Source organism: Hipposideros armiger, unplaced genomic scaffold, assembly GCF_001890085.2.
Source record: "Hipposideros armiger isolate ML-2016 unplaced genomic scaffold, ASM189008v1 scaffold_302, whole genome shotgun sequence".
NCBI lineage: Eukaryota > Metazoa > Chordata > Mammalia > Chiroptera > Hipposideridae > Hipposideros > Hipposideros armiger.
In genome coordinates this window covers 868,710-891,124 of record NW_017731652.1, presented here as the reverse complement: position 1 = coordinate 891,124, position 22,415 = coordinate 868,710, and the positions used below count along the sequence as shown (strand labels likewise).

Sequence of the window (22,415 nt, the reverse complement as noted above, 5' to 3'; positions counted from 1 at the left end):
AAAAAAGTAGTGTGTTAAAGTGGGAAGTTTTTGCTGAATCTTCCAGGAAGCATCTTCAATGGGAAAGCTTCTCAAGAATATTATGCTCAACAATTTTTTTTTTTGTCTTTTACCTTTCTTCTCTTGAGGGTAGCTTAGAAATATTCAAAACTGGAGACTTTGGGAATTAGTGTTCTTTAGTTATAAACTCTTTTTAAATGCATATAGTTTTTAAATCATCTGGGAATTTTGTGATTATCTTCCTCAACCCTCCTAAGCACCTCTCTGTATTGCTGGGCTAGAGAGCCAAAAACTCTATTTCTCAGACTATTTGTATTTAGGGTTTTGGATGTGAAAAAGTAGCTGACAAATATATATGTGTGCGTGTGTGAGATTTGAAAGGAGTTCATCTTTGTTCCCTTTTTTGCCTCCCCCCATTTCTGCAGTAGCAAAAATGCAGGATTGCATGTCCGTTCTTCACCTTTCTGTGTTATCAAGAGACATTTGTGACAAAAGGCAGCAGCTAGACTGTCATTTTGTGTACATCACCTAGCTTCATGGATATCTAGGTAGTGATGGCTGTAGTGGCTTCCTGATTGCAGCTTTCTAATCCTTGAATCACAGCTATCTGCCATTTGTTTTTTAATTAAGTGGTTCCATTGGTGACTTAGGGTGAGAGCTCCTGGTGATTCAGTTGTGTAATGTTGTGTCATTTCCTTTCCAGTGGTTCTCAACCTTTCACAGGGGTCACCTAAGACCATCGGAAAACACGTATTTTCGATGGTCTTAGGAACCAAGACACCGCTCCTCTATCCGTCTCCAGGCCCACATGCAGATACGCCCACATACGAGTATCTGGCGATCCCTGTGAAACGGTCGTTCGACCCCCAAAGGGGTCGCGTCCCACAGGTTGAGAATCGCTCCTCTAGACATAGCTTTACAGCTCCACTTCTCAGTCAGTCCTTTCTTTTATTAACTCCCCCTTAGCTCAGAATACTTAGTTAGTGCTTTCCATCACCTGCACCAAATCCTGATTGATCCAAGTCCAGAGCATCTTTTGGTGACAAAATACTACTGTTCCATTTTGCATATGGTCCTGTATGAACCTAGGATACATAAAGAATTTATTGTATGTCATTGACTAAGCATTAATTATATTACAGCCTTTTAGTGACTATTAGTATAAAGCTCTTAACATACTTATATATCTTTAAAGGGAAGAAAAAATATACCCAAGTTACACATGATAACTTCTTAGAAGGAAATGAAGTATTTTTTGGAAATGAAATTTTTTACAGTTAGTGGAACCACCCTCTCAGAACGTCACTTCCTATAGCCTATATCAGTGCTTCTCAAACTTTATTGTGGATACAAATCACCTCAGGAACTTGATGGTCTGATTGAAATATAGATGTGGATTGAAACCTAGGATTCTGCATTTTTAACAAACTCTCAGTTGATTGTGATTTTGTGAACCACACTTTGAGTATCAAGGCCTATGCTGTTTATAGTTAATTTATAAAAGTAATATTTTAAATTTCTATTCATGGGTTTATGAAGTAAGATAAAAACCCCACATCTTTTTACTCCACTCCCAAACCAGCCTCCAGGGGTAACTCTCAGGGACAGCTTTCATATTCTTCTAAAAAAAAATTTTTATTGTACAATCAATATATCATAGAAATTTACTTCTTTTTTAAATACATAAGTGCAATATTATACACTGCTTGGTAACTTGCTTTTTTTTTTTTTTTTTTTTACACTCAGTGGTATCTCATGGATATCCTTAAATGTCAGTACATACATATCTATACTATTTTCTTCTTGGTTTTTTAATTACTGCATAATACAGAATACCTCAGATATTGTGGTTTTCGTTATAGACCACCACAATAAATGAGTATCTCAAAGCAAGCCACATGAATTTTTTTGATTCCCCAATTAATAGAAAAATTATGTTTACACTTAAGTATGCAATGGCATGTGTCTAAAAAACAATGTACATACCTTAATTAAGAAATACTTTTTGCTACATAAAGATTACAACTTGCTGAAGGCTCAGGTGATGGCTAGCACTTTAGCAATGTCCCTTGTAGCATGCAGTGCTGTTTGATAGCATTTTACCACCATAGAACTTGTTTCAAAACTGGAGTCGATCCTCTTAAACCCCACTGCTGCTTTATGAACTAAGTTTATGTAATATTTTAAATCCTTGGTTGTCAACAGTCTTCACAGCATCTTCACCAGGAGTAGATTCCATCTCAAGAAACCACTGTGTTTGCTCATCCATAAGAAGCAACTCCACATCTATTAAAGTTTTATCATGAGATTGCAGCAATTCAGTCACATCCTTAAGCTCTACTTCTAATTCTAGTTCTTTTGCTATTTCCACATCTACAGTTACTTTCTCCACTGAAGTCTTGAACCCTTAAAGTCATCATGAAGTTTGTAATCAACGTCTTCAAAACTCCTGTTAACGTTGGTATTTTGACTTCTTCCCATGAATCACAAATGTTGATAATGGCATCTAGAATGGTGACTCCTTTCAAGAAAGTTTTTAAATTTACTTTGCCCAGATCCATCAGAGGAATCACTATGGCAGCTATTTATAGCCTTATAAAATGTATTTCTTCAATAGTAAGATTGCAAGTCAAAATCACTCCTTGATGGGCTACAGAATGGATGTTGTGTTAGCAAGCATGAAGACAACATAATCTCGTTGTCCATCTCCATCAGAGCTCTTGGCTGACCAGGCGCATTGTCAGTGAGCAGTCGTATTTGGAAAGGAATCTTTTTTCTGAATAGTAGGTCTCAACAGAGGGCTTAAAATATTCAGTAAACCATGATGTAAACCTATAGGCTATCATCCAGGCTTTGTTGTGTTCTATTTATAGAGGACAGGCAGAGTATATTTAGCATAATTCTTAAAGGTCCTACGATTTTCAGAATGGTAAATGAGCATTGACTTCAGATTAAAGTCACCAGCCGCTTAGCGCCTAACAAGAGTCAACCTGTCCTTTGAAGCTTTGAAGCCAGGCATCGACTTTATCTCTTTATCTGTGAAAGTCCCAGATGTCATCTTCTAATGTAAGGCTGTTCCATCTACATTGAAAATTTGTTGTTTAGTGTAGCCACCTTCATTAATTATCTTGGCTTACTTGATATTCTGGATTACTAGCTATAGCTTCTACATCAGCACTTGTTGCTTCACCTTGCACTTCTATGTTATGGAGATGGTTTTTTCCCTTAAACCTCTTGAACCAACCCCTGCTACTTCCAAAATTTTTCCTGCAGCGTCCTCACCTCTCAGCCTTCAGAGAATTGAAGAGAGGTAGGGCCTCCTCGCTCTGGATAAGGCTTTGACTTAAGGGAATGTTGTAGGTTCTGTTTGGACTAAAACTTTCTGGATATCGGCAATAAGGCTGTTTCGCTTTCTTACTATTCTTGTGTTCACTGGAGTAGCAGTTTTAATTTCCTTTAAGAATTTTTCCTTTGCATTCACAACTTTGCTAACTGGTGCAAGAGTCCGAGCTTTGTGTCTTGGCCTTTGACATGCCTTCTTCACTAAGCTTTATTGTTTCTAGCCTTTGATTTAAAATGAAAGATTTGTAGCTCTTTCATGTGAACACTTAGAGGCCATTGCAGGATTATGAATTGGCTGAGTTTTAATATTGTGTCTCAGGGAATAGGGAGGCCCTACAAGAGGGAGAGAGCCAGGGGAAGGGGAGGCAGGAAGCAGAGGGAGAAATGGCTGGTTGGTGGAATAGTCAGAACATACACATTTATGACTACATTCACCATCTTATATGGGCACAGTTTGTGGCATGTCAGAAACAATTACAATAGTAACATCAAAGATCACTGATCACCATAACAAATATAATAATAATGAAAATGTTTGAAATATTGTGAGAATTACCAAAATGGGATGTAGAGACATAAAGTGAGCAAATGCTGTTGGAAAAACGGTGCTGATCAACTTGCTCGGCACAGGCTTGCCATAACCTTTAATTTGTTTTTTTTAAAAAATGCCATTATCTGCAAAGCGCAACAAAGCGAGGTATGCCTGTATTATACTAAGTGTGGGTGCAGCATAAGTTATAGGCAGTCTCTTCTTGGGAAAATGTAGGCTATTTTTGCTTTATTGTGTTTCCAAATAATTTGCATGTGAAATTTCTTATTCTTACCCTTCTGCACTTGTATTGGGTTGTTGGAAAAGTCATGACACATTTTTGTAATGAAAAACATAGAAAAAATATGTCATGACTTGGGTTGACATATTGTATTTTAATTTGGGTAAAATAAAAAAATCCCCTCCTCTCCTCAGTATTCTGATGTATTTGGTCTGGGGTGTCATGCGCATCAGTTTTCTAAAAGCTCCTCGATGATTCTGATGTAATACCAAAGTTAAGAGCCATTTGGTCAAAGGTTAGTTAGAGGATGATAGGGCATTGATATTAAAGCCTCAGCTTGGACAGTTGGCATATGTACTTTTTAAAAATGCAAAATGCGGGCCGGCCGAGTGGCGCATTGGTTAAGAGCTGGCTTGGGACGCCAGAGAGCCCCGGTTTGGATCCCACACATGAGGGCCAGTGACTCTGTCCTCTACAGCTAAGATGCTGAACAACAGCTCAACTTGGAGCTGGGCTGCCATGAGTCGCCGGCGACGGCGTAGGCTGCAACCCCTGTGGCAGTGGGCTGCCATGGGCTACCGTGTGTAACCAGCAGCCAGTGTGAGTGGCAAACAGCCACTGTGAGCCGCCGTCCAGAAGCCAGCGACTGATCTGCCTCGCCTGGGAAGAGTGCAATGATGGTGCCAACTTGGGCCAGTGAAGCAACGTCCTCCACAACTAGACTGAAGAACAAAAGGACGGCAACTTGTCTGTTCCCCTTCCCCCAATTCCCCAGCGCTGTTCCCATCCCCCAATTCCCCAATAAAAATCTTTAAAAAAATAAATAAATAAAAATGCAAAATGCAAAAACAGAGCTTTCAAAGCAAACACTGCTCCTGTAACCCTAGAATGTAATTTACTTCAAATTACTATAATAATATACTTCTATATTCATGTGAGAGTTCACATGTACTTTACTTTTCAGAGCCCCCATAGTGGGCAAACTGTTTAGAAGTAGTAGCTCCTGATTCTCGCTGCATATTACTGTTATTTGGGAAACTTCAGGTAAAAAACATGGATGAAAAATACAGACATTCATGTCATCCCACCCTAAACAATTGAATTAGAATCGTTGGTGGCAAATTCCAAGTATTGGAGTTTTTAAAGTTCCCCAAAGATTCTAGCATGTAGGCAAAATGGTGAGCCATTGTTTTAGAGCTTATAACTAGAGAAGATTTGAGGTTGTAGGTTGCTTTATTGTCCTAAAAGGCACTGCTTGCTAGGATTAGTTTTCTAATTATAGTTACTTTGCTAATTAACTTTTTGTGTGGTTTGTTTATATCTTTAAAAAATGAGGAAAACCAGTAAAAAACAGAATGAAAAGTTTTTTGTTTTTTTTTTAATTTATTTTTTAACCAAGAGCTTGAATTGACTTTCCGTTCAACTTATTTTGAATTTTGGTAGCACACATAGGTAGATTCCTTTCATCAGGGCCCAACCTACAGCAGTTATATCAGAATCTTTGAAGAAGATGGTGCTATAAGCATTAATTTTTATAAATTTCATCTAATATTCAAATCCTATTTACCTATTTTATTTCAGGTCAAATCACTTAGCCTCTATCTAACATCACCTGTAAAATGTAAATAGTATCTGCCTTTCATTAAGTATTGATGTGAGGATTAAATGAAATAATGTATGTGAGGTACCTGGCATTAAATAATTTCACATCTGTGTTCCTTCTGTTCAGCATTGTCCTTTGACACTCATACTTTTAACAGTCAGAATCCATTATAGATGCTCTAGTATGAGTTAGATTATTTTTATAATTTAATATTTTAAATTTATATTTTAATTTACATACAATAAAATGTATACTTTTGGGTATGCAGTTCCATGAGTTTTGACAGATGCCTAGAGTTGTGTAACTACCATCACAATCAAGTTACAGATCAGTTCCATCATTACCCCTATAAAATTCCCTTCCCAGTTTGTTAAAACCCTCCACGCCCTTATTCCCTGGCAACCAGGGATTTGTACAGCATCCCTACAGTTTTGCCTTTTCTACCATGTCATAGAAATGGAATCATAGGGTATGTAGCCTTTGACTCTGGTTTCTTTCACTGAAAATTTGCATTTGAGATGATTCATATTGTCGAATATATCAATACTTCTTTTTATTTCTGAGTAATATTCCATTGTGTGGATATGTACCACAGTTTGTTTTTCCACACCCAAGTTGTGGAACATTTGGATTGTTTTGCCAGGTAAAATAAAGCTGTTTTAAACATTCACATACAAGTTTGGGGGTGAACATAAGTTTTCACGTCACTGAGGCCAGTTCCTACTAGTGAGATGTTGGGGTCGTAGTAAATACATGTTTAACTTCATAAGAAACTGCTTAACTTTTTCCTATTGGCTGTACTATTTTGCATTCCCACCAGCGGTGTATGAGAGTTCCAGTCGCACCACATCTTCTGTAGCAGTTGGGATTGTCAGATTGGTCCTCCCTCGCCCCTCCCCCCACATCCTACTAGTCATGTAATGGTACCATGGTGGCTTCAATTTGTGTGTCCTGAATAACTAATGATGTTGAGCATCTGTTCATGTACTTTTTTTTATGCCTCTGTAGATTTTCTTTGGTGAAGTGTCTGTTGAAATCATTTGCTTATTTTTCAAATTGGTTTTTTTGTTTTCTTGTTAGATTTTAAGATATTTAAAATATATATATTCTAAATACAAGTCCTTTGTCAGATATGTGGCTTGCAAATATTTTCTCACAGTCTGTGGTGTTTTCTCATTCTAGGAGCTATTTGCCTAACCCACAAAGATTTTCTCCTACAAGTTTTAGTCTTAGATTTTACATTTGGGTATGATCCATCATGAATTTTGTATGAAGTCTGGAGTATAGGTTAAAGCTGATTTTTAAAAAAAATATAGATGTCTTAATTATTCCAGCACTGTTTGAATTAACCCATTGAATTATCACCTTTGTAATAAATCACTTTTGACATATTTATGTGAATCTATTTCTGGCTTCCATTCCTTTGATCTGTGTATCCTTTTGCCAATACTGAAGCTTTATAGTATGTTTTAAAATCAGGTAGTAATTTTTTCCAAACCTCATTAGGATTTTGATTGGTATTGAGTTGAATATATAGATCAATTTGGGAAGAATTAATATTTTAACTACATAGGGCCCTTCATATCCGTGGTTTTTGCATCTGCAGATTCAACCAACTGAGGTTTGAAAACAGTATTTTTCAGTCCGCGGTTGGGAATCTGTGGGATGTGGAGGGCCAACTGTATGCATTGTTCAACACCAATGATTTGAGTGAGCATCCTCAGAGTTTGGTATCTGGGTGGTCCTGGAACCAGTTCCCCACAGACAACTTTTATTGAGTCTCTAAGTCCGTGAAGATGGTATATCTCTTCACTTATTTAGGGTTTTACATTTTTCCTTCATCAGTGTTTTTCAGCATACAGATACTTCATGTATTTTGTTAAATTTATACCTAAAATATTTCATATTTTGGTGCTATTGTAGCATATCTTTTTTTTTTTTTAAAGCTGAGCCATCCTGCCACCTGTTGGCAGTTCAGTGGCAGCTCAGCTTGGGCCAGGACTCGAACCGCTGTTGCTCAGAGGTTGCACTCTTGAGCGAGCTCTTAACCAACCGAGCCACTGGCAGGCCTTTTTTGGTGCTATTGTAAATGGTACTTTAATTTTTGTGTGATTTTCAGTTATTCATTGCTAGTATATAAAAATACTGTTGTTTTAAAATGATTATTGGTCTTGTGTTCTGAGACCTTGCTAAACTCAGTAGTTCTAGGAACTTTTTGTAGATCCATGGAATATTCTAAATGTACAGTCATGTTATCTGTGACTGGAGACAGCTTTCTTTTTTCCTTTGTAGTCTCTATGCCTTTTATTTCTTTTTCTGCCTTATTGCATTTGTAAGATTTCCAATGTGATGTTGAATAGAAGTGGTGAAAATGAACATCCTCGCCGTGTTCCATATCTTAGGGGAAAATCATAGTCTTTTTTCAGTACGTATGATGTTAGCTGTAACTTTTTTTTGTAGATTACCAAGTTGAGGAAATTCCCTTCTATTCCGAATTTGCTGAGAGGTTTTTATTAGTACTGAATGTTGGTTGTCAGGCCTATTCTGCATCCTCTTGATAAGTAAGATCTTGTGGTTTTTCTTCTTTAGGCTGTTAATAGGGGCAATATTGATTTCAGCCTTCAGTTCTGGGATAAATCCCACTTTGTTGTGGTGTAAATTATCCTTTTTATATATTGCTGGATTTGATTTCCTAATATTTTGCTGACATCTTTTGTTCATAGAGTAGTTTCTTTGTCTTTGATTTTTACATCAGGGTGATGCTGGTCTTATAATAGAAATTGGGAATTGTTCTCCTTTTTTTGGGGGGGAAGATATTGTGTAGAATTGATATTTTTTGGTTCCTGAAAGGATTGGTAGACTTTACCGATGAAACCATTTGGGTCTTGAGTTTTCTGTGTGGAAATGTTTAACTACCCATTTGGTTTGTCTTACAGATGTAGGAAATTGATGTTACCTATTTCTTTAGTGAATTTTAATAGTGTCTTTAAGGAAATTGATTCACCTCGTCTAAGTTGTGAATTAATGAGCAGAGTGTTGTTTGTAGTAGTATTATCCTTTTTAATGTCTATAGGATCTGTACTGATATTTCCCTTTCATTTCTGATATTGGTGATTTGTGTCTTTTTTTATCTTGGTTACCCTTTGCTAGAGTTCTGTTGATTTTAGTACTAGCTTTTGGTTTTATTTTCTCTTGTTTTTCTGTTTTCAGTTTCATTGACTTCTGTTCTTTATTCTGGTTGCTGCAGGTTTAGTTTGTCCTTTAAAAAAAATTTGTGACTTTAATTCTTTTTTTATATAACCTTTTAATGCTGTAACTTTCCCCCTAAACAATGTTAGCTACATCCCACAAATTTTGATATGTTGTATTTTCATTTTTTTTAGTTGAAGATGTTTTCTAAATTCCTTCAAGACTTCTTCCGTGACCCCTTTGTTATTAGTAGAAGATTATTTAATTTCCAGGTAGTCTGTCTACTTGTTCAGTGGATTACTGTGAGAGTATTGTTGAAATCTCTGAGTATAATTGTGGATTTGGTCTATTTTTCTTTCAGATTTATCAGTTTTTGCTTTATTATTAGGCTTTGTTGTTAGGTGCAGACATTTAAGATTGTTATGTTTTCTTGGTGAATTGACCTTTTACCATTGTAAGGTGTTTTCTTTTATCACTGGTAATTTTTCTTGTTCTGAAGTTTAGATACAAATATAGCCACTGTGGCTTTAATTTGACTAGTGTTTTGCATGATACATATTTTTTCATCCTTTTACTTTTAAACTCTATCATAACTTTGAAAAATGGGTTTTATGAACAAGATATAGCTTTGCCTTTTTAAAAAACACTAAGCTGTCTTTATTTAGCAGAATTTCATTTCTTTTTTTTAAATTGAGGTATAATTGATATATAACATTAGTTTCAGGTGTACAACATAATGATTCAATATTTGTATATCTGTCTTAAACTTTTTTTTACAATTTACATGTAATATAATTGTTGATGTGGTTGCGTTTAGGCCTTTTTAAATTACTTTTCTTTGTTTCTCCCTTTCTGCTTTTTTTTTTTTGGATTGAAATCTTAGAAGTATTCCACTTCATGTATCTATTGGTTTTTTTTAGTCATATCTCTTGGTCTTCTTTTTTTTCTTAGTTGTTGCTCTAGGGATTATAATACAAATATTTAAGTCTTTACAATTCTATTTAGAATTAATATTTTATCAATACAGCTAAAACATAGAAGCCTTACAGTTATATAAATGATTTTTCTCCCAGTCCCTTTCTATTATAGTTGTCATATGTATAACATCTATATACATTTAACCCTTACCCCTCACCATGACATTATAATTTTTGGTTTCAACAGTTTTGTATGTTTTTAAGAACTTATAAGGAGAAAAGTCATTTTTATGTTTACCTAACATTTACTACTTCTGTTGTTCTTCCTTCTTTCCTGAAATCCCAGGTTTCCCTCTGGTATCATTTTTCTTCCACCTGAGGAACGTCTTTTAGCATTTCCTTTAGAGCACATCTGCTGGCAATGAGTTTTCTGTTGTCTGAGAATATCTTAATCTTCATTCCTGAACTATACTTTCACTGAATATAGAATTCTAGGCTGGCAGCTATTTAGTATTATCCCACAGGGCCCTGAGAGACTGTTCTTTAAGCAAAAATTGTTTTTCTGTTGTTAGGATTGGATCATTTTCTATTGATATATCTCCTAAGTTCACTGACTCCTTTGAGACGTCATTTCTTCTCTTGAGCCCGTCCAATGAACTTGTATGTCTTTTATTTCTAAAATTTCTATTTGGTTCTTTTTTAGAGTTTGTATTTCTTTCCTAAGAATTTCTTTAATTCATTTAAAGGTGTTTACCTTTATCTAACAGGTCATGATTTTAATAGCTGCTTTAAAAGTCTGATAATTCTAACATCTGAGTCATCTAAGGTTCTGCTTCTTAATTGCCTTCTCCCTTGAGAATTGGTCAGGGTTTTTAGTTTCTGTATCTGATAATTTTGGATTCTGTTTTGGACATTTGGAATATTATGTTGTATTATTCGGCATCCTGTTAAAATCCTTTAGAGAATGGTGAGGATTTTTTTGTTTAGGTAAGCAAGACAACCCAGTTAAGTTATAACTTTTTAAGCCTTTCTCACTTTCTGTAGGCAGTGGTTCCATTATCTGTTCATTTTTCAAAGACTTTGCTGTGTTGGGCCGGCCGAGTGGCGCGATGGTTAAGAACTCGCTTGGGACGCCAGAGGGCCCCGGTTCGGATCCCACATATGAGGGCCAGTGACACTGCCCTCTACAGCTAAGATGCTGAACAACAGCTCAACCTGGAGCTGGGCTGCTGTGAGTCGCCGTCACGGCGTGGGCTGCAGTCCCTGTGGCAGTGAGCTGCCATTGGCTACCATGTGTAGCCAGCAGCCAGCGTGAGCGGCCAACAGCCGCAGTGAGCGGCCGTCCAGGAGCTGGCGACTGATCTGCCTCGCCAGGGAAGAGCGCAATGATGGTGCCAACTTGGGCCAGTGAAACAACATCCTCCACAACTAGACTGAAGAACAAAAGGACAGCAACTTGTCTGTTCCCCTTCCCCCAATTCCCCAGCACTGTTCCCATCCCCACAATTCCCCAATAAAAATCTTAAAAAAAAAAAAAAAAGACTTTGCTGTGTTGAATTTGCCCCTCCTATTCCCATTTAGGTTGTCTAGCACTTGGGCAGTGATTTCTATTATATGCGTAGTTGTGTTCTGAAAGCCTCTCCTGTACTTTCTGTCTGTGTTTCACACATGCACAACTTGCAGGGGAGCCCTGGACTCAGTCCATACACAGAATTAGGGGTCTACTTCTCCGCCTTGCTTTCAGGGATTTCCCCATGCGCTCTCTGGCTTCAGGGGCACTTTTCTTCATTCCTATAGCCACAAACATGGAATTCTCTCAGTTTTCGTTTCCTGTCTGTCATGCCTTGAGATGAAGTGGCAAGAGGAATAAAAGAAAAGAATTGGGACTCCTCCACACTCTTCTTTTCACAGGGGCCCTCTTCCTGATTCCTCTGTTCAGAGCAGTGATTTTTCTCCTGTGGTTTTTAGTCGTCACTCTGTAGCAGTGTGGTTTCATGGCCAGGGCTGGCCTCAGCACAGGGCAGGGAGAAACAGGAGAAAAAGAAAAAGTATTCTCCTCACATCCTTCAGGAGCCTTTTGCCCTCGTCCTCTCGCCAAAAAGATACACTTCTCTCCGTTTTTGCTGATCGTGCCTCCATCGTTTCCCTGTTTGGCCCACCCTTGTTTCAAAGCCAGGAAATAAAGGAGAAAAAAACAGTATACTCACCACTACCTTATTGGTTGTTCTTCACTTCCCTCCACAGTTTGCCTGCTGTTATTTAGTTTTCAGAGTGCTCTGTCAGTTGTACTTTGTCCAGGATTTTTAGTTGTGATCAGTAGTAGAGAGACATTACAGTGAGTTTATTACTCCATCTTGGCCAGCACCAGAAGTCAGGTCGTTTGTTTTTAAATGAATCAGATGTATGATTTTTAATAAGACTAAATGTACCCATTTTAAGGGTATAGTATGAGTTTTGGTAAATAATCAACCGTCACATTCAAGAAATACCACATTTTCAGTCCCTCAGAAAGCTCCCTTGTGCCTCTTAGCATTCTGTCATTCTGTTCTCCTGTCTCCTGAATTACCCTTTGGTGGAGGTTATAAAGGATGTTTAGACATATGACTAGTAGTTCAGTGAGCTCTGTAATATTCCTTAAGGTTCTACTACATGGAATAATTGAGGGAATATTAGATCAAGATTGTACTTGGCTAGAATTCACAACTACTCCACTTAGTGAGTTGCATGGCATTGGGTAATTTTTGTAACCTTTTGGAACCTAGTCAGTTTTCTCGTATTTAAAATAGGATGGATGTATCTATATCTTACAGAGTGCCTTCAGAACTAAAATAGATGTATAAAATACAGGGCCTGACATACAGTAGTAGATGCACAATAAATATTCCCTCATTGCCTTTCCTTACATGCAGTGCACGTAAATGATTTGAGCCAGCTGTACTGAAATAGTGGTTTCCTCCTACCCCATAGCGTAGAGCCTTGGCAGAATATATTTTGGCATTATCATAGCATTGTGGTTTAGACAAATTTTTTTCAGTAACATCCTATTGGGAAAAACTTTTGAGCACATATGTGCAATATAGTATTGGTGATGAACACATTTGGGGAGCCCTATCCCAAACCTAATAAATAAACATGTGGAAGTGGAACCTAGGAATCTGTTTTAACAACTTTCCACAGTGCTTTTTGATGAACTGTTAGCAGGTTTGGGAACCTGTGACTGGAACCAGTTTATGATATTGGAACTCAGATACAGAAAAGGCACCAGCTTCAAGTCAAGAGGGCATTTCCCCCCTCTCCCTTTTCTCTCTTTGCAAGTTAAGACTTAATTTCCGAATCATTTTTCCGGAAGCACTCTGTCTAGTGGCAGAAAATACATAGTGTATCGGGTGCCACCAAGTTAGCTACACAATTCTAGTGAATACTACTAGACTTAATTCTCCCAATTGATAGGATTATTGCCCTTATTTTACATATGACTATATCTAAATGAATAACTTTATTTAAATTGTAGGTAAATCCTGTTGTGAATACCTGTTATCAAATTCTGAGTTTAAAAAAAAAATGAATTGAACTACATTTCTAAGAAAGAGCTAGGCATGACAATGTCTATATATTCAGTACAAGTAAACACATAATTGAGGATCAGTTCATAGGTTTCTTTTCACATATTACATCACTTTTGTATGTTGTTGGTGTCTGTCTGGAGTGCTGTGTTAGAGGAGGATTCTTAGGAGGTTTGGGTCCAAGAAGTAAGGAATACTAATGGATGAGTTAATTGTGCCTGGAGTGGTGGGTGCATGGGAGTTACCATGTATGCATCTTAGGCTTTGGGGTGTGTATGGGTATGCGTGTATTTTTCCTGTGACAAATTATATTTTTGAGAATAACTGGTGGAGATTTCTTTCATGACATAATTTTTATATAAAGGATTACTTTTTTAACTAAATTAGTAGTTAATACTGCAGTCTGTGGAGAAATGAGTATTTGAAGTACAGAGACCTTTTTTGAAATGTTATTTGATGTAATAAAATTATACATGAAATCCAAATAAGCCAACCCTGATATTGTAACCAACTCTAGTATCTTTCTTTCTTTCTTTTTTTTTTTTAGCTCTAGTATCTTTGAACGAGTTAAATCTTAACTCATCTCTTAGGTCCCATTGCATTTTAAGTTATAATTCTGTACCCAAATAGTAAACTCACTAGTTTCATGGGAAATGGAAATATTTGTGACAGTACTGAATGATAGGGCAGTAAAGTTTTTATTTCATATTGGCTTTTCCTTCTTGAAATGAAGTAACTACCTAAGATTATAGTCCATAAATTATTACACAGTAAAGATATTTTGTCATTTTTCATTAAATACGTATCTCTGAAGGATCTTCTGATTTAAAAATGGTTTGAAGTCATTTGAACTATTCAGTACCTAAGATGTTAGAAATTTTGTCGATTAATAGTGTGTGATTGTGGCAGTTGTCAAATCTTTTTTTTTTTTTTTAAATATTTTCATTATTTATTTATTTTTTTTTTTTTTAAGATTTTTTTTTTATTGGGTAATTGGGGGGATGGGAACAGTACTGGGGAATTAGGGGAAGGGGAACAGACAAGTTGCTGTCGTTTTGTTCTTCACTCTAGTTGTGGAGGACACTGCTTCACTGGCCCAAGTTGGCACCATCATTGCGCTCTTCCCTGGCGAGGCAGATCAGTCGCCGGCTTCTGGACGGCCGCTCACTGTGGCTGCTGGCTGCTGGCTACACACGGTAGCCCATGGCAACCCACTGCCACAGGGGCTGCAGCCTACGCCGTCGCCAGCGACTCACGGCAGCCCAGCTCCAGGTTGAGCTGTTGTTCAGCATCTTAGCTGTAGAGGGCAGTGTCACTGGCCCTCATATGTGGGATCCGAACCGGGGCCCTCTGGCATCCCAAGCGAGTTCTTAACCATCGCGCCACTCGGCCGGCCCAGTTGTCAAATCTTAATTGCAAAAAAAGTTAATTTTAATTAGTGCTTGATTTAATACAATAATTTTTCAATTCCTTTTTGGCTCATTTTGAATTCTGCTTTAGAATCCTGTAGAAACCTGCCATATTAGTGTGGCTTACTATTTTTAAATAATCTTGATCTCATAATTAAAATTTTGTATTTTCTTAGGGGAATAAAGAAATATCTTAGGAAAGGAAATTTGGGTGGATGTTACAGAAATTTGAATTCAACCTAAAAATTCAGTAAATGTCAATGAAGTGCTGTTACCTTAAAATGACTTTTTTTTCCCCCCTTCTTTAGAATCCAGCAACTATCACAAGAATACTCCTTAGCCACTTCAATTGGGATAAAGAGAAGCTAATGGAAAGGTAAGGAACTGTCATGTCAGCTTTGTATGTAGAAGTAACACAGAAAGCCCGCTGAACAGAAATTACAAGAAGCAAGTAAGAAATTAATGGTTTATATACCAGTATATGAACAAACCAATGTGTAAGTGGTATCTGTTTTAATCTCTTGTATTCCCCATCTGTAAATTTTGCAATAAATTTAGTGTTAAGAGAACTCAGGCTTAATATTTCTTATTCTATTTTGGAGATAAGGTGGGGGCTCTCCTTCATTATCTTCTTTATTTCCCCCTTCTTTTTACATATATATATTCTTTTGAATACTGAGAACTAAAGGTAGGTTTTTTTTAAAGTGCTTGAAATATTCTTGTAGCACATGAATAAGATCTTTTAATTACTTAAAATTTCTTGCCCATAAGCCTTTAAATCTGTTAGGCATATTAATCACATTTATTCAATACAAACAAATAAGTTTATCAGGGTATCCTGGCCACCAAAGCAGCTGTTTGCACTGGTTTTCAGGTTTCAGTGCAGGATTATAGTCCATTAGATAGTTTTTGTGTTTTCTCTCTAAAAATATTTCTAGTTCTAAGAAGGAAGAAATTACTGGGACTGGAGAATGACAGTACTAATGCCATTCTGAATCTTTTTCTCTTCCTTAGATTGGAAATTTGGAGCACTTGTTAAGGTGGCAGGGTGACAGCCTCTGTTTATTCTTTCAGCCTTATTCTATCAGCCTAAAAATAGCAATCCACATTTTAATAAAAAAAATTACAACTAGTTATTGGGAACTGAGAACCCAAATATTGTGAGAAATAAATGAAAAATATTTCTCGCTTGATTTTAAAACTGAAAGCCCTTTGTAAAACAGATACTGGATAATACCAAGAGTATTCCCCAAGTTGTCATACCTTGTACCCTAAATACAATTTAATAGTGACGATAATAACTATCAGTTTTTGAGCCCTCTGTGCCAGGAATTATTTCATTTTATCTTATTGATAGCTTTATGGGGCTAGAAACTGTTATACCTACTTAATTGTTGTGGAAACTAAGGCTTAGAGCTTAATGTATTTACCTTAGTTTGTAACACAAGGAGTTAGCACTCAAACTCAAGTTTGTTGGATTTGAAAGTTTATCTTCTTAAACACATACCAACCATGCAGCTTTCCTAGGGTTCGTGAAGAATAAAATGCTCCTTGACTAGTGTAAATCCCCCCCGCCCCCACATGGATCTTACCATCCCTTGAAGTCAGCGGTATTTCTTAAGTTTGGTAACATTTATTTTCATGCTTATTTTATGATACCTCTATTAGGAAAAGATGTTTTCATTGTTTTTATCTGATACTCTTTTAGTGAACTAGACTTATTTACAGTTTGTTTCTTATTAATGTATTTCTCCAAAGACATTCTGAATTCTATAATACCATTGACACTGCTAAAAGCATTTTTCAAATAAATTTTGTGTTTAAATGTGGTAAGTATGAATTAAAAAGGAGGTGGCTCCTGGGAAACTTCCATGAGTGTGTGAACTTTTCAGTTTTTCCTTGTTAATTTCAGGGTTTGTTTTATATATTCTGAAGATATGTTATTGGGTACCCATAAATCTTTTAAAGTCAGTATGCACTGTTTTTGTCTCATTTAATGAGTTTCATATAATGTCCTATGTTGTCTGATACTAGCCCTGCCACACTCTATTTTATGATTACTAATATGTTTAGATTTAACTACTGCTTTTGTAAGTTGTGCTTTATATTTACCGTGTTTTTCCTTTGGTTATTTAGTTGCCTTGATCAAGTTTCTCTCCCCTGCCCAATAATTTCAAAGTTATATACTTCATTTTACTCTTTCTAGTGGCCATCCTTAAAATTTGTATTTGCATACAAATTTTATGTTAAAACTGTGTTTGTAACAATATTTAATTTGTTACAGTGTTTATATCCATGCCTTGCACAAGACAAAAATTGTAGCATAGTTTTCTTCTCTGTTCTTTCTTCTTACAGCTTGATTGATATTTGAATTTTTCATTTGATGTTAAGTATTTTTACTCAGTATGTTTAGCTTGTTTTTTCTAATTTGTTTCTTGTATCCCACCATTTTCTCCAAATTTACCTTTTTTCCCCTCTAAGCTATATCCTTAGTCATTTAAGTCAAACTTCATATGTGATAAAATTTTGAGTATTCTAAGAGAAATCCTTAATATTTTGAGATTTTGGGGTGGGTTTTGAAAACATAGCCTTTGGGCTATTTAAGTCAGAGGGCTCATGTTTTTGGTTTGAGGAAATTCCTAGCTGTTATTTTTTTCAGTGTTACCTACCCTCTCTCCATTCTCTTTAATGCTTTTGAAATTCCTGTTAGTCACATGTTGAAACTTCTTGATCTCTTTTCCAGGTCTTCTGATTTTTTTTCAAAATATTTCTTCTATACTTACCATCTTTGTCTTTTTACTCTAGTCTGTGAAAGTTCTTCAGGCTTACCTTTAATTCACTAACTTGCTTTTTTTTTTTTTAACTCATCAGGAATTTTATTCTGATTTGAATACACCATTTTACAGAGAAATTGAAAAACTTCTAAAATTTTTAAAAATTATTTCTTTCAGCTACAGGTGACATTCAGTATCACTTTATATTAGTTTCAGGTATACAGCATAGTGGTTAGACATTTATATAATTTATGCAGTGATTTCCTCCAATTTGTCTAGTACCCACTTGGCACTATCCAGAGTTGTTGCAACATTATTGACTGTATTCTCTGTGCTGTACCTTACATCCCCGTAACTATTTGGTAACTACCAATTTGTATTTCTTAATCCCTTCACCTTTTTCACCCAGCTCCCCAACCCCCCTTTTCTGGCAACCATCAGTTTGTTCTCTGTATCTGTAAGTCTATTTCTGTTTTGTTTGTTCATTTATTTTCTGCATCCATTCTGCTATTTAGCCATCTTGAATTTTTATTTCAACAGTATCCAACTTTATTCACTTTAATAACTTCATTTTTGTTTTGTAGATGCTACCTCTCCATTATCTCTCATGACATATAACTATTACACTGTTTTATTTTAGACTGTTTATCAATAAGTAAACATAGAATTTAAAATATGTTTTGGTATTTGGTACTCTTCCAAGTATATTATTTTCAAATTGGTCACATTCTAGGCTATAATAAATTCCAAGGAGAATTGATATGCATTCTAGTCTCACACTTCCAAGTAATTCTTAAAAAACAAAAATGAAATTACTAAAATAGTTAAAAATAATGAGAGTACATACAAATAAGGAGTGTGGCTGAAGAGGTACAGGGAAATGTACAGTATTAATATTTTTATAAGAAAGAGAAAAAGAGGTAGAAAACAAACTAAGCCTTTGAAATAGGAAGTTAGAAAAATACAAAATAAACCCAAAGAAAGTAGAGTAGATATTTAAGATACACCAACATTACTGTAATTGAGAGCAAAATTAAATAAGTAAAACAAAAAGATCGCTCTTTGAAATGGATTTTAAAAAGGAATTAAATGAATGAGAAGACAAGTCACAGACAGGGAGAAAATATTTGCAAATGGCATCTGATAAAAGGCTGTTATCCAAAATATACAAATAACTCTTAAAACCCAATAATAGAAAAACAGTCCATTTAAAACATGGGCACAAATCTAAATAAGATCCCTCACCGAAAAGATATATAGATGTTAAACAAGAATATGAAGTGTTACTCACTATCTTATACCATTAGGACATTGCTGATTAAAATGAGGTACCACTCTACACCTATTAGAATGACCAAACCCCAAAACACTGTCACCACCAAATGCTGGTGAGGATTGGAGCAACAGGAACTCACATGGATTGCTGGTGAAGAATGCAAAATTGTATGGTATAGCCATTTTGCTTCCAGTTTGGCAGTGTCTTACAAAACTAAACAAACTTGATCCATACAGTCCAGCAGTCAGCCTTCTTGGTATTTACACAAATGAGTTAAAAACTTACTTCCACACAAAAACCTTCACACAGATGTTCATCGCAGCTTTATTCATAATTGCCAAAACTCGGAACAAAAGGTGTCCTTCTGTAGGTGAATGGATGAATAAATTTGGCACCTCCAGACAACGTAATATATTATTCAGTGCTAAGAAGAAATGAACTCTCAAGTCATGAAAAGACACAGAGGAACCTTAAATGCCTATTACTAAGTACAAAGAAGCCATTCTGAAAAGGCTGCATATTGTGTGATTCCACCTATATGACATTCTGGAAAAGGCAAAACTATGAGATAGTAAAAAGTACATCAGTTGTTAGTAGGGGCTGGTGGTGGTGGAGGGAATGCGTATGCAGACCCAAAAGGATTTTGGGGGCTGTGAAAATATTCTGTATGAAATCGTTATGGTAGGAAAATGTCACTATACGTTTGTCTAAACACATACAATGTACAACCCCAAAAGTGGACCCTAATGTAAATGATGAGCTTTGGGTGATAGTGATGTATCAGCATAGGTTCATTGGTTGTGCCAATTGTACCACTGTTGGGTGATGCTGATGGTGGGGGGGGCGGGCAGGGGTATATGGAAACACTCTACTTTCTGCTCAGTTTTGGTGTGAGCTTAAAACTGCTCTAAGAAAGTAAAGTCTGTATGGAAAAGGGGGAATAAATTGCTGGCAAATGTGATGGGAGTACGGGAAGGCACAAATAAATGCATAATTCCAGATGGGAAAAATATTTCAAAATTATAAATGAACACTGTATATACCACTTTTGTCAATATAGAAACATAGATGCTGAATGAATTTATGGCCTAGTAGGATTTCTCCTAGGAATGGAAGGAAGAATAGGTCACCATTGGGGGAAAAAACTCATCTAGAGCATTTACTACTTTAACAGGTTAGTGCAGAGAAACCGAAAAGCAATCATAATAAATGCCAATAATGCATTTAATATTGTGCATTTATCCATGATTTAGAAAGAACAATTTTTACCAAACTACAAAGGTAATTTCTTATTGCAATAAAGGGCATCAACTAATAATCCACCACAAAATTATACTTAATGTTGAAACATTAGAAGCAAACCCAATAAATTAAACAAGATGTCACCACCGTTGTAAATGTATTGAAAGTTCTGATAAAATAATACTTGGAAAATTAAAGTGGTATGAAGATTAGAAAGGAAGAGAAATTTTATGTTAGACAGTAAATCATTTACCTAGGAAACCCAAGAGAATCAACTGATAAACTGTTGAAGTGGTTGTTTATTAGAGTTACCTGAGAACTCAAAAAAAAATACCAATGCCCACACCCCTCTCCATTCCTTCCCCGCCCCATCTTAATACCCTTGAAAAAATGATAAGAAAAAAACCGAATGTAAGGAGGCTTAGTTTCAGTGACACTGTGCACTTCCCAATTCTTGAGTATAAAAATTAAGGATGATGAAGTATAAAAATCTTGTAACTATTTAGAATCCCAGGAATCAAAAGGAAAGGTAGACAGTATGGCCAGTATTTGTTGTTACATAGCATTAAAAAACCTTGCTTTCCACTTGGTAATACAGAATGTATTCAAGTATCATTTCTATTCATTTTGACATACTTGAAGATAAATCTGATCCTAGTCAAAATTGTGCAGTATTTTAGCTGTCACTTGGTGACTCTTTTTTTTTTAGCTGAGCCATCCTGCCACCTGTTGGCAGCTCAGCAGCTGCTCAGCTTGGGCCGGGACTCGAACCACTGTTGCTCAGAGCTCAAACTCTTGAGCGAGCTCTTAACCAACTGAGCCACTCGGCTGGCCCAATTGTGCAGTATTTTAAATTTCCTCCCCTTTACTGCCTTTTCTCATTTCCTTATGCCAGGCATATCATTGTTGTTCTTTTTTATTAATTAGTGAGCCATAGTCCCTGTCCAGTGAGGGAAATAGAGTTAATAGATTCCTGCCAGTAATTTCCCAGACTTCTAGTCCACAATTTAAACAAATTTGTCCTGACCCTTAATATGAGTGATTTATTCTTTTTTAAAAATAAAGTTTGGTGAAGGGAGGGGGAGGAGAGGCTGGTGCATAAGGGACCATTTTAACTTTTTGGTCTCTTATCTCTCATAGCAGCTTTCCAGACATTTGTCATTCTCTTTCTTACCCAGCCTTCTGCTTTTTGACTCTTTCGATTAACTTCTAAGTTTTACAAACTAAATAGAATTTTCTCTACTCATTAGATTCTTCCCATCCTCCTTCAGATGAAGCAAAAACAGAGCATATCAGAGAATCAGAACTGCAGCAATGACTGTATCTGGCCTACTTATTTACGGCCGACCTTTTCATCTGGGCTTTGATCCTATATCATTTTTGTGGTAGTAGAGTTAGCACTTGTATGTTACTATAATAGCCACAATAGTAATAATACATTGTTTCACAGTTAACGCCTGGTATATGAAAGTAAATTTGGTTAGTCAGAAACGTGCCTTTTGTGAGGGCACTTGTCACTATTCTTCTACAGTATACTGGGGTTTTCCTTATCCCTTCTGTTGTCTCTGCTACTTCACTACATAATATTGAAAAATGTTTTTCAATATTAGCTATGTGTAAGACATTGAACAGAGGTTTGGTGATGAAGAGGTACAAAAATGTATCATACAGTCTGTACCTCTGAGGTACTTAAAGGTAAAGCTTTACAGGAGTGTATTAAAGGTTCTTTCTGACTTAGGTGGGAAAGGATTTATTAATGAGATGGCATTTGATTGGACTTGGAAGGGATGAGGGATGTGGAAACCTGGGCATTTCAGGTTCAGAAAACAAATGGTGTGGAGGAAGTTTAAGGAACATATGAGATGTGACAATTATTGGGTTGTTGGAAAAGTCATGACGTATTTTGTCTATTTCAAAGGTCATTTATTGATATAAAAACAAATATTAATCGATATATTGCCCGTTTTGTTTGATAACCTTTTGCCATCTTTCAGTGAGCTTCTTAATTCCTCGTTCCTAGAAGGACCTGCTTTATTTGTGAAAAACTGAACAAGGTGCTGATTTACAGCCTCATCTGAATTGAACGTTATACCACGCAGGGAATTCTGAAGAGAACGAAGCAAGTGGAAGTCGGATGGCACAAGGTCAAGCGAGTATGGTGGTGTGGCAACACATCCCATCCAAGCTCCAATAACTTTTTTTTTTAAGATTTTTATTGGGGAATTGGGGGGATGGGAACAGACAAGTTGCTGTCGTTTTGTTCTTCAGTCTAGTTGTGGAGGACATTGCTTCACTGGCCCAAGTTGGCACCATCATTGCGCTCTTCCCGG

General features: G+C 36.3%; 1 protein-coding gene across 1 annotated transcript in view; it reads left to right on the top strand.

Moving 5' to 3' along the window:
* Window positions 1-22,415, top strand: part of ARIH1 (ariadne RBR E3 ubiquitin protein ligase 1) — a 120,997-nt gene that overhangs the window by 30,988 nt on the left and 67,594 nt on the right. The window contains exon 2 of the mRNA XM_019659600.1: window positions 15,102-15,169. Within this exon, the coding sequence (XP_019515145.1) occupies window positions 15,102-15,169 (68 nt within the window). The remainder of the gene's footprint in view (window positions 1-15,101; window positions 15,170-22,415) is intronic.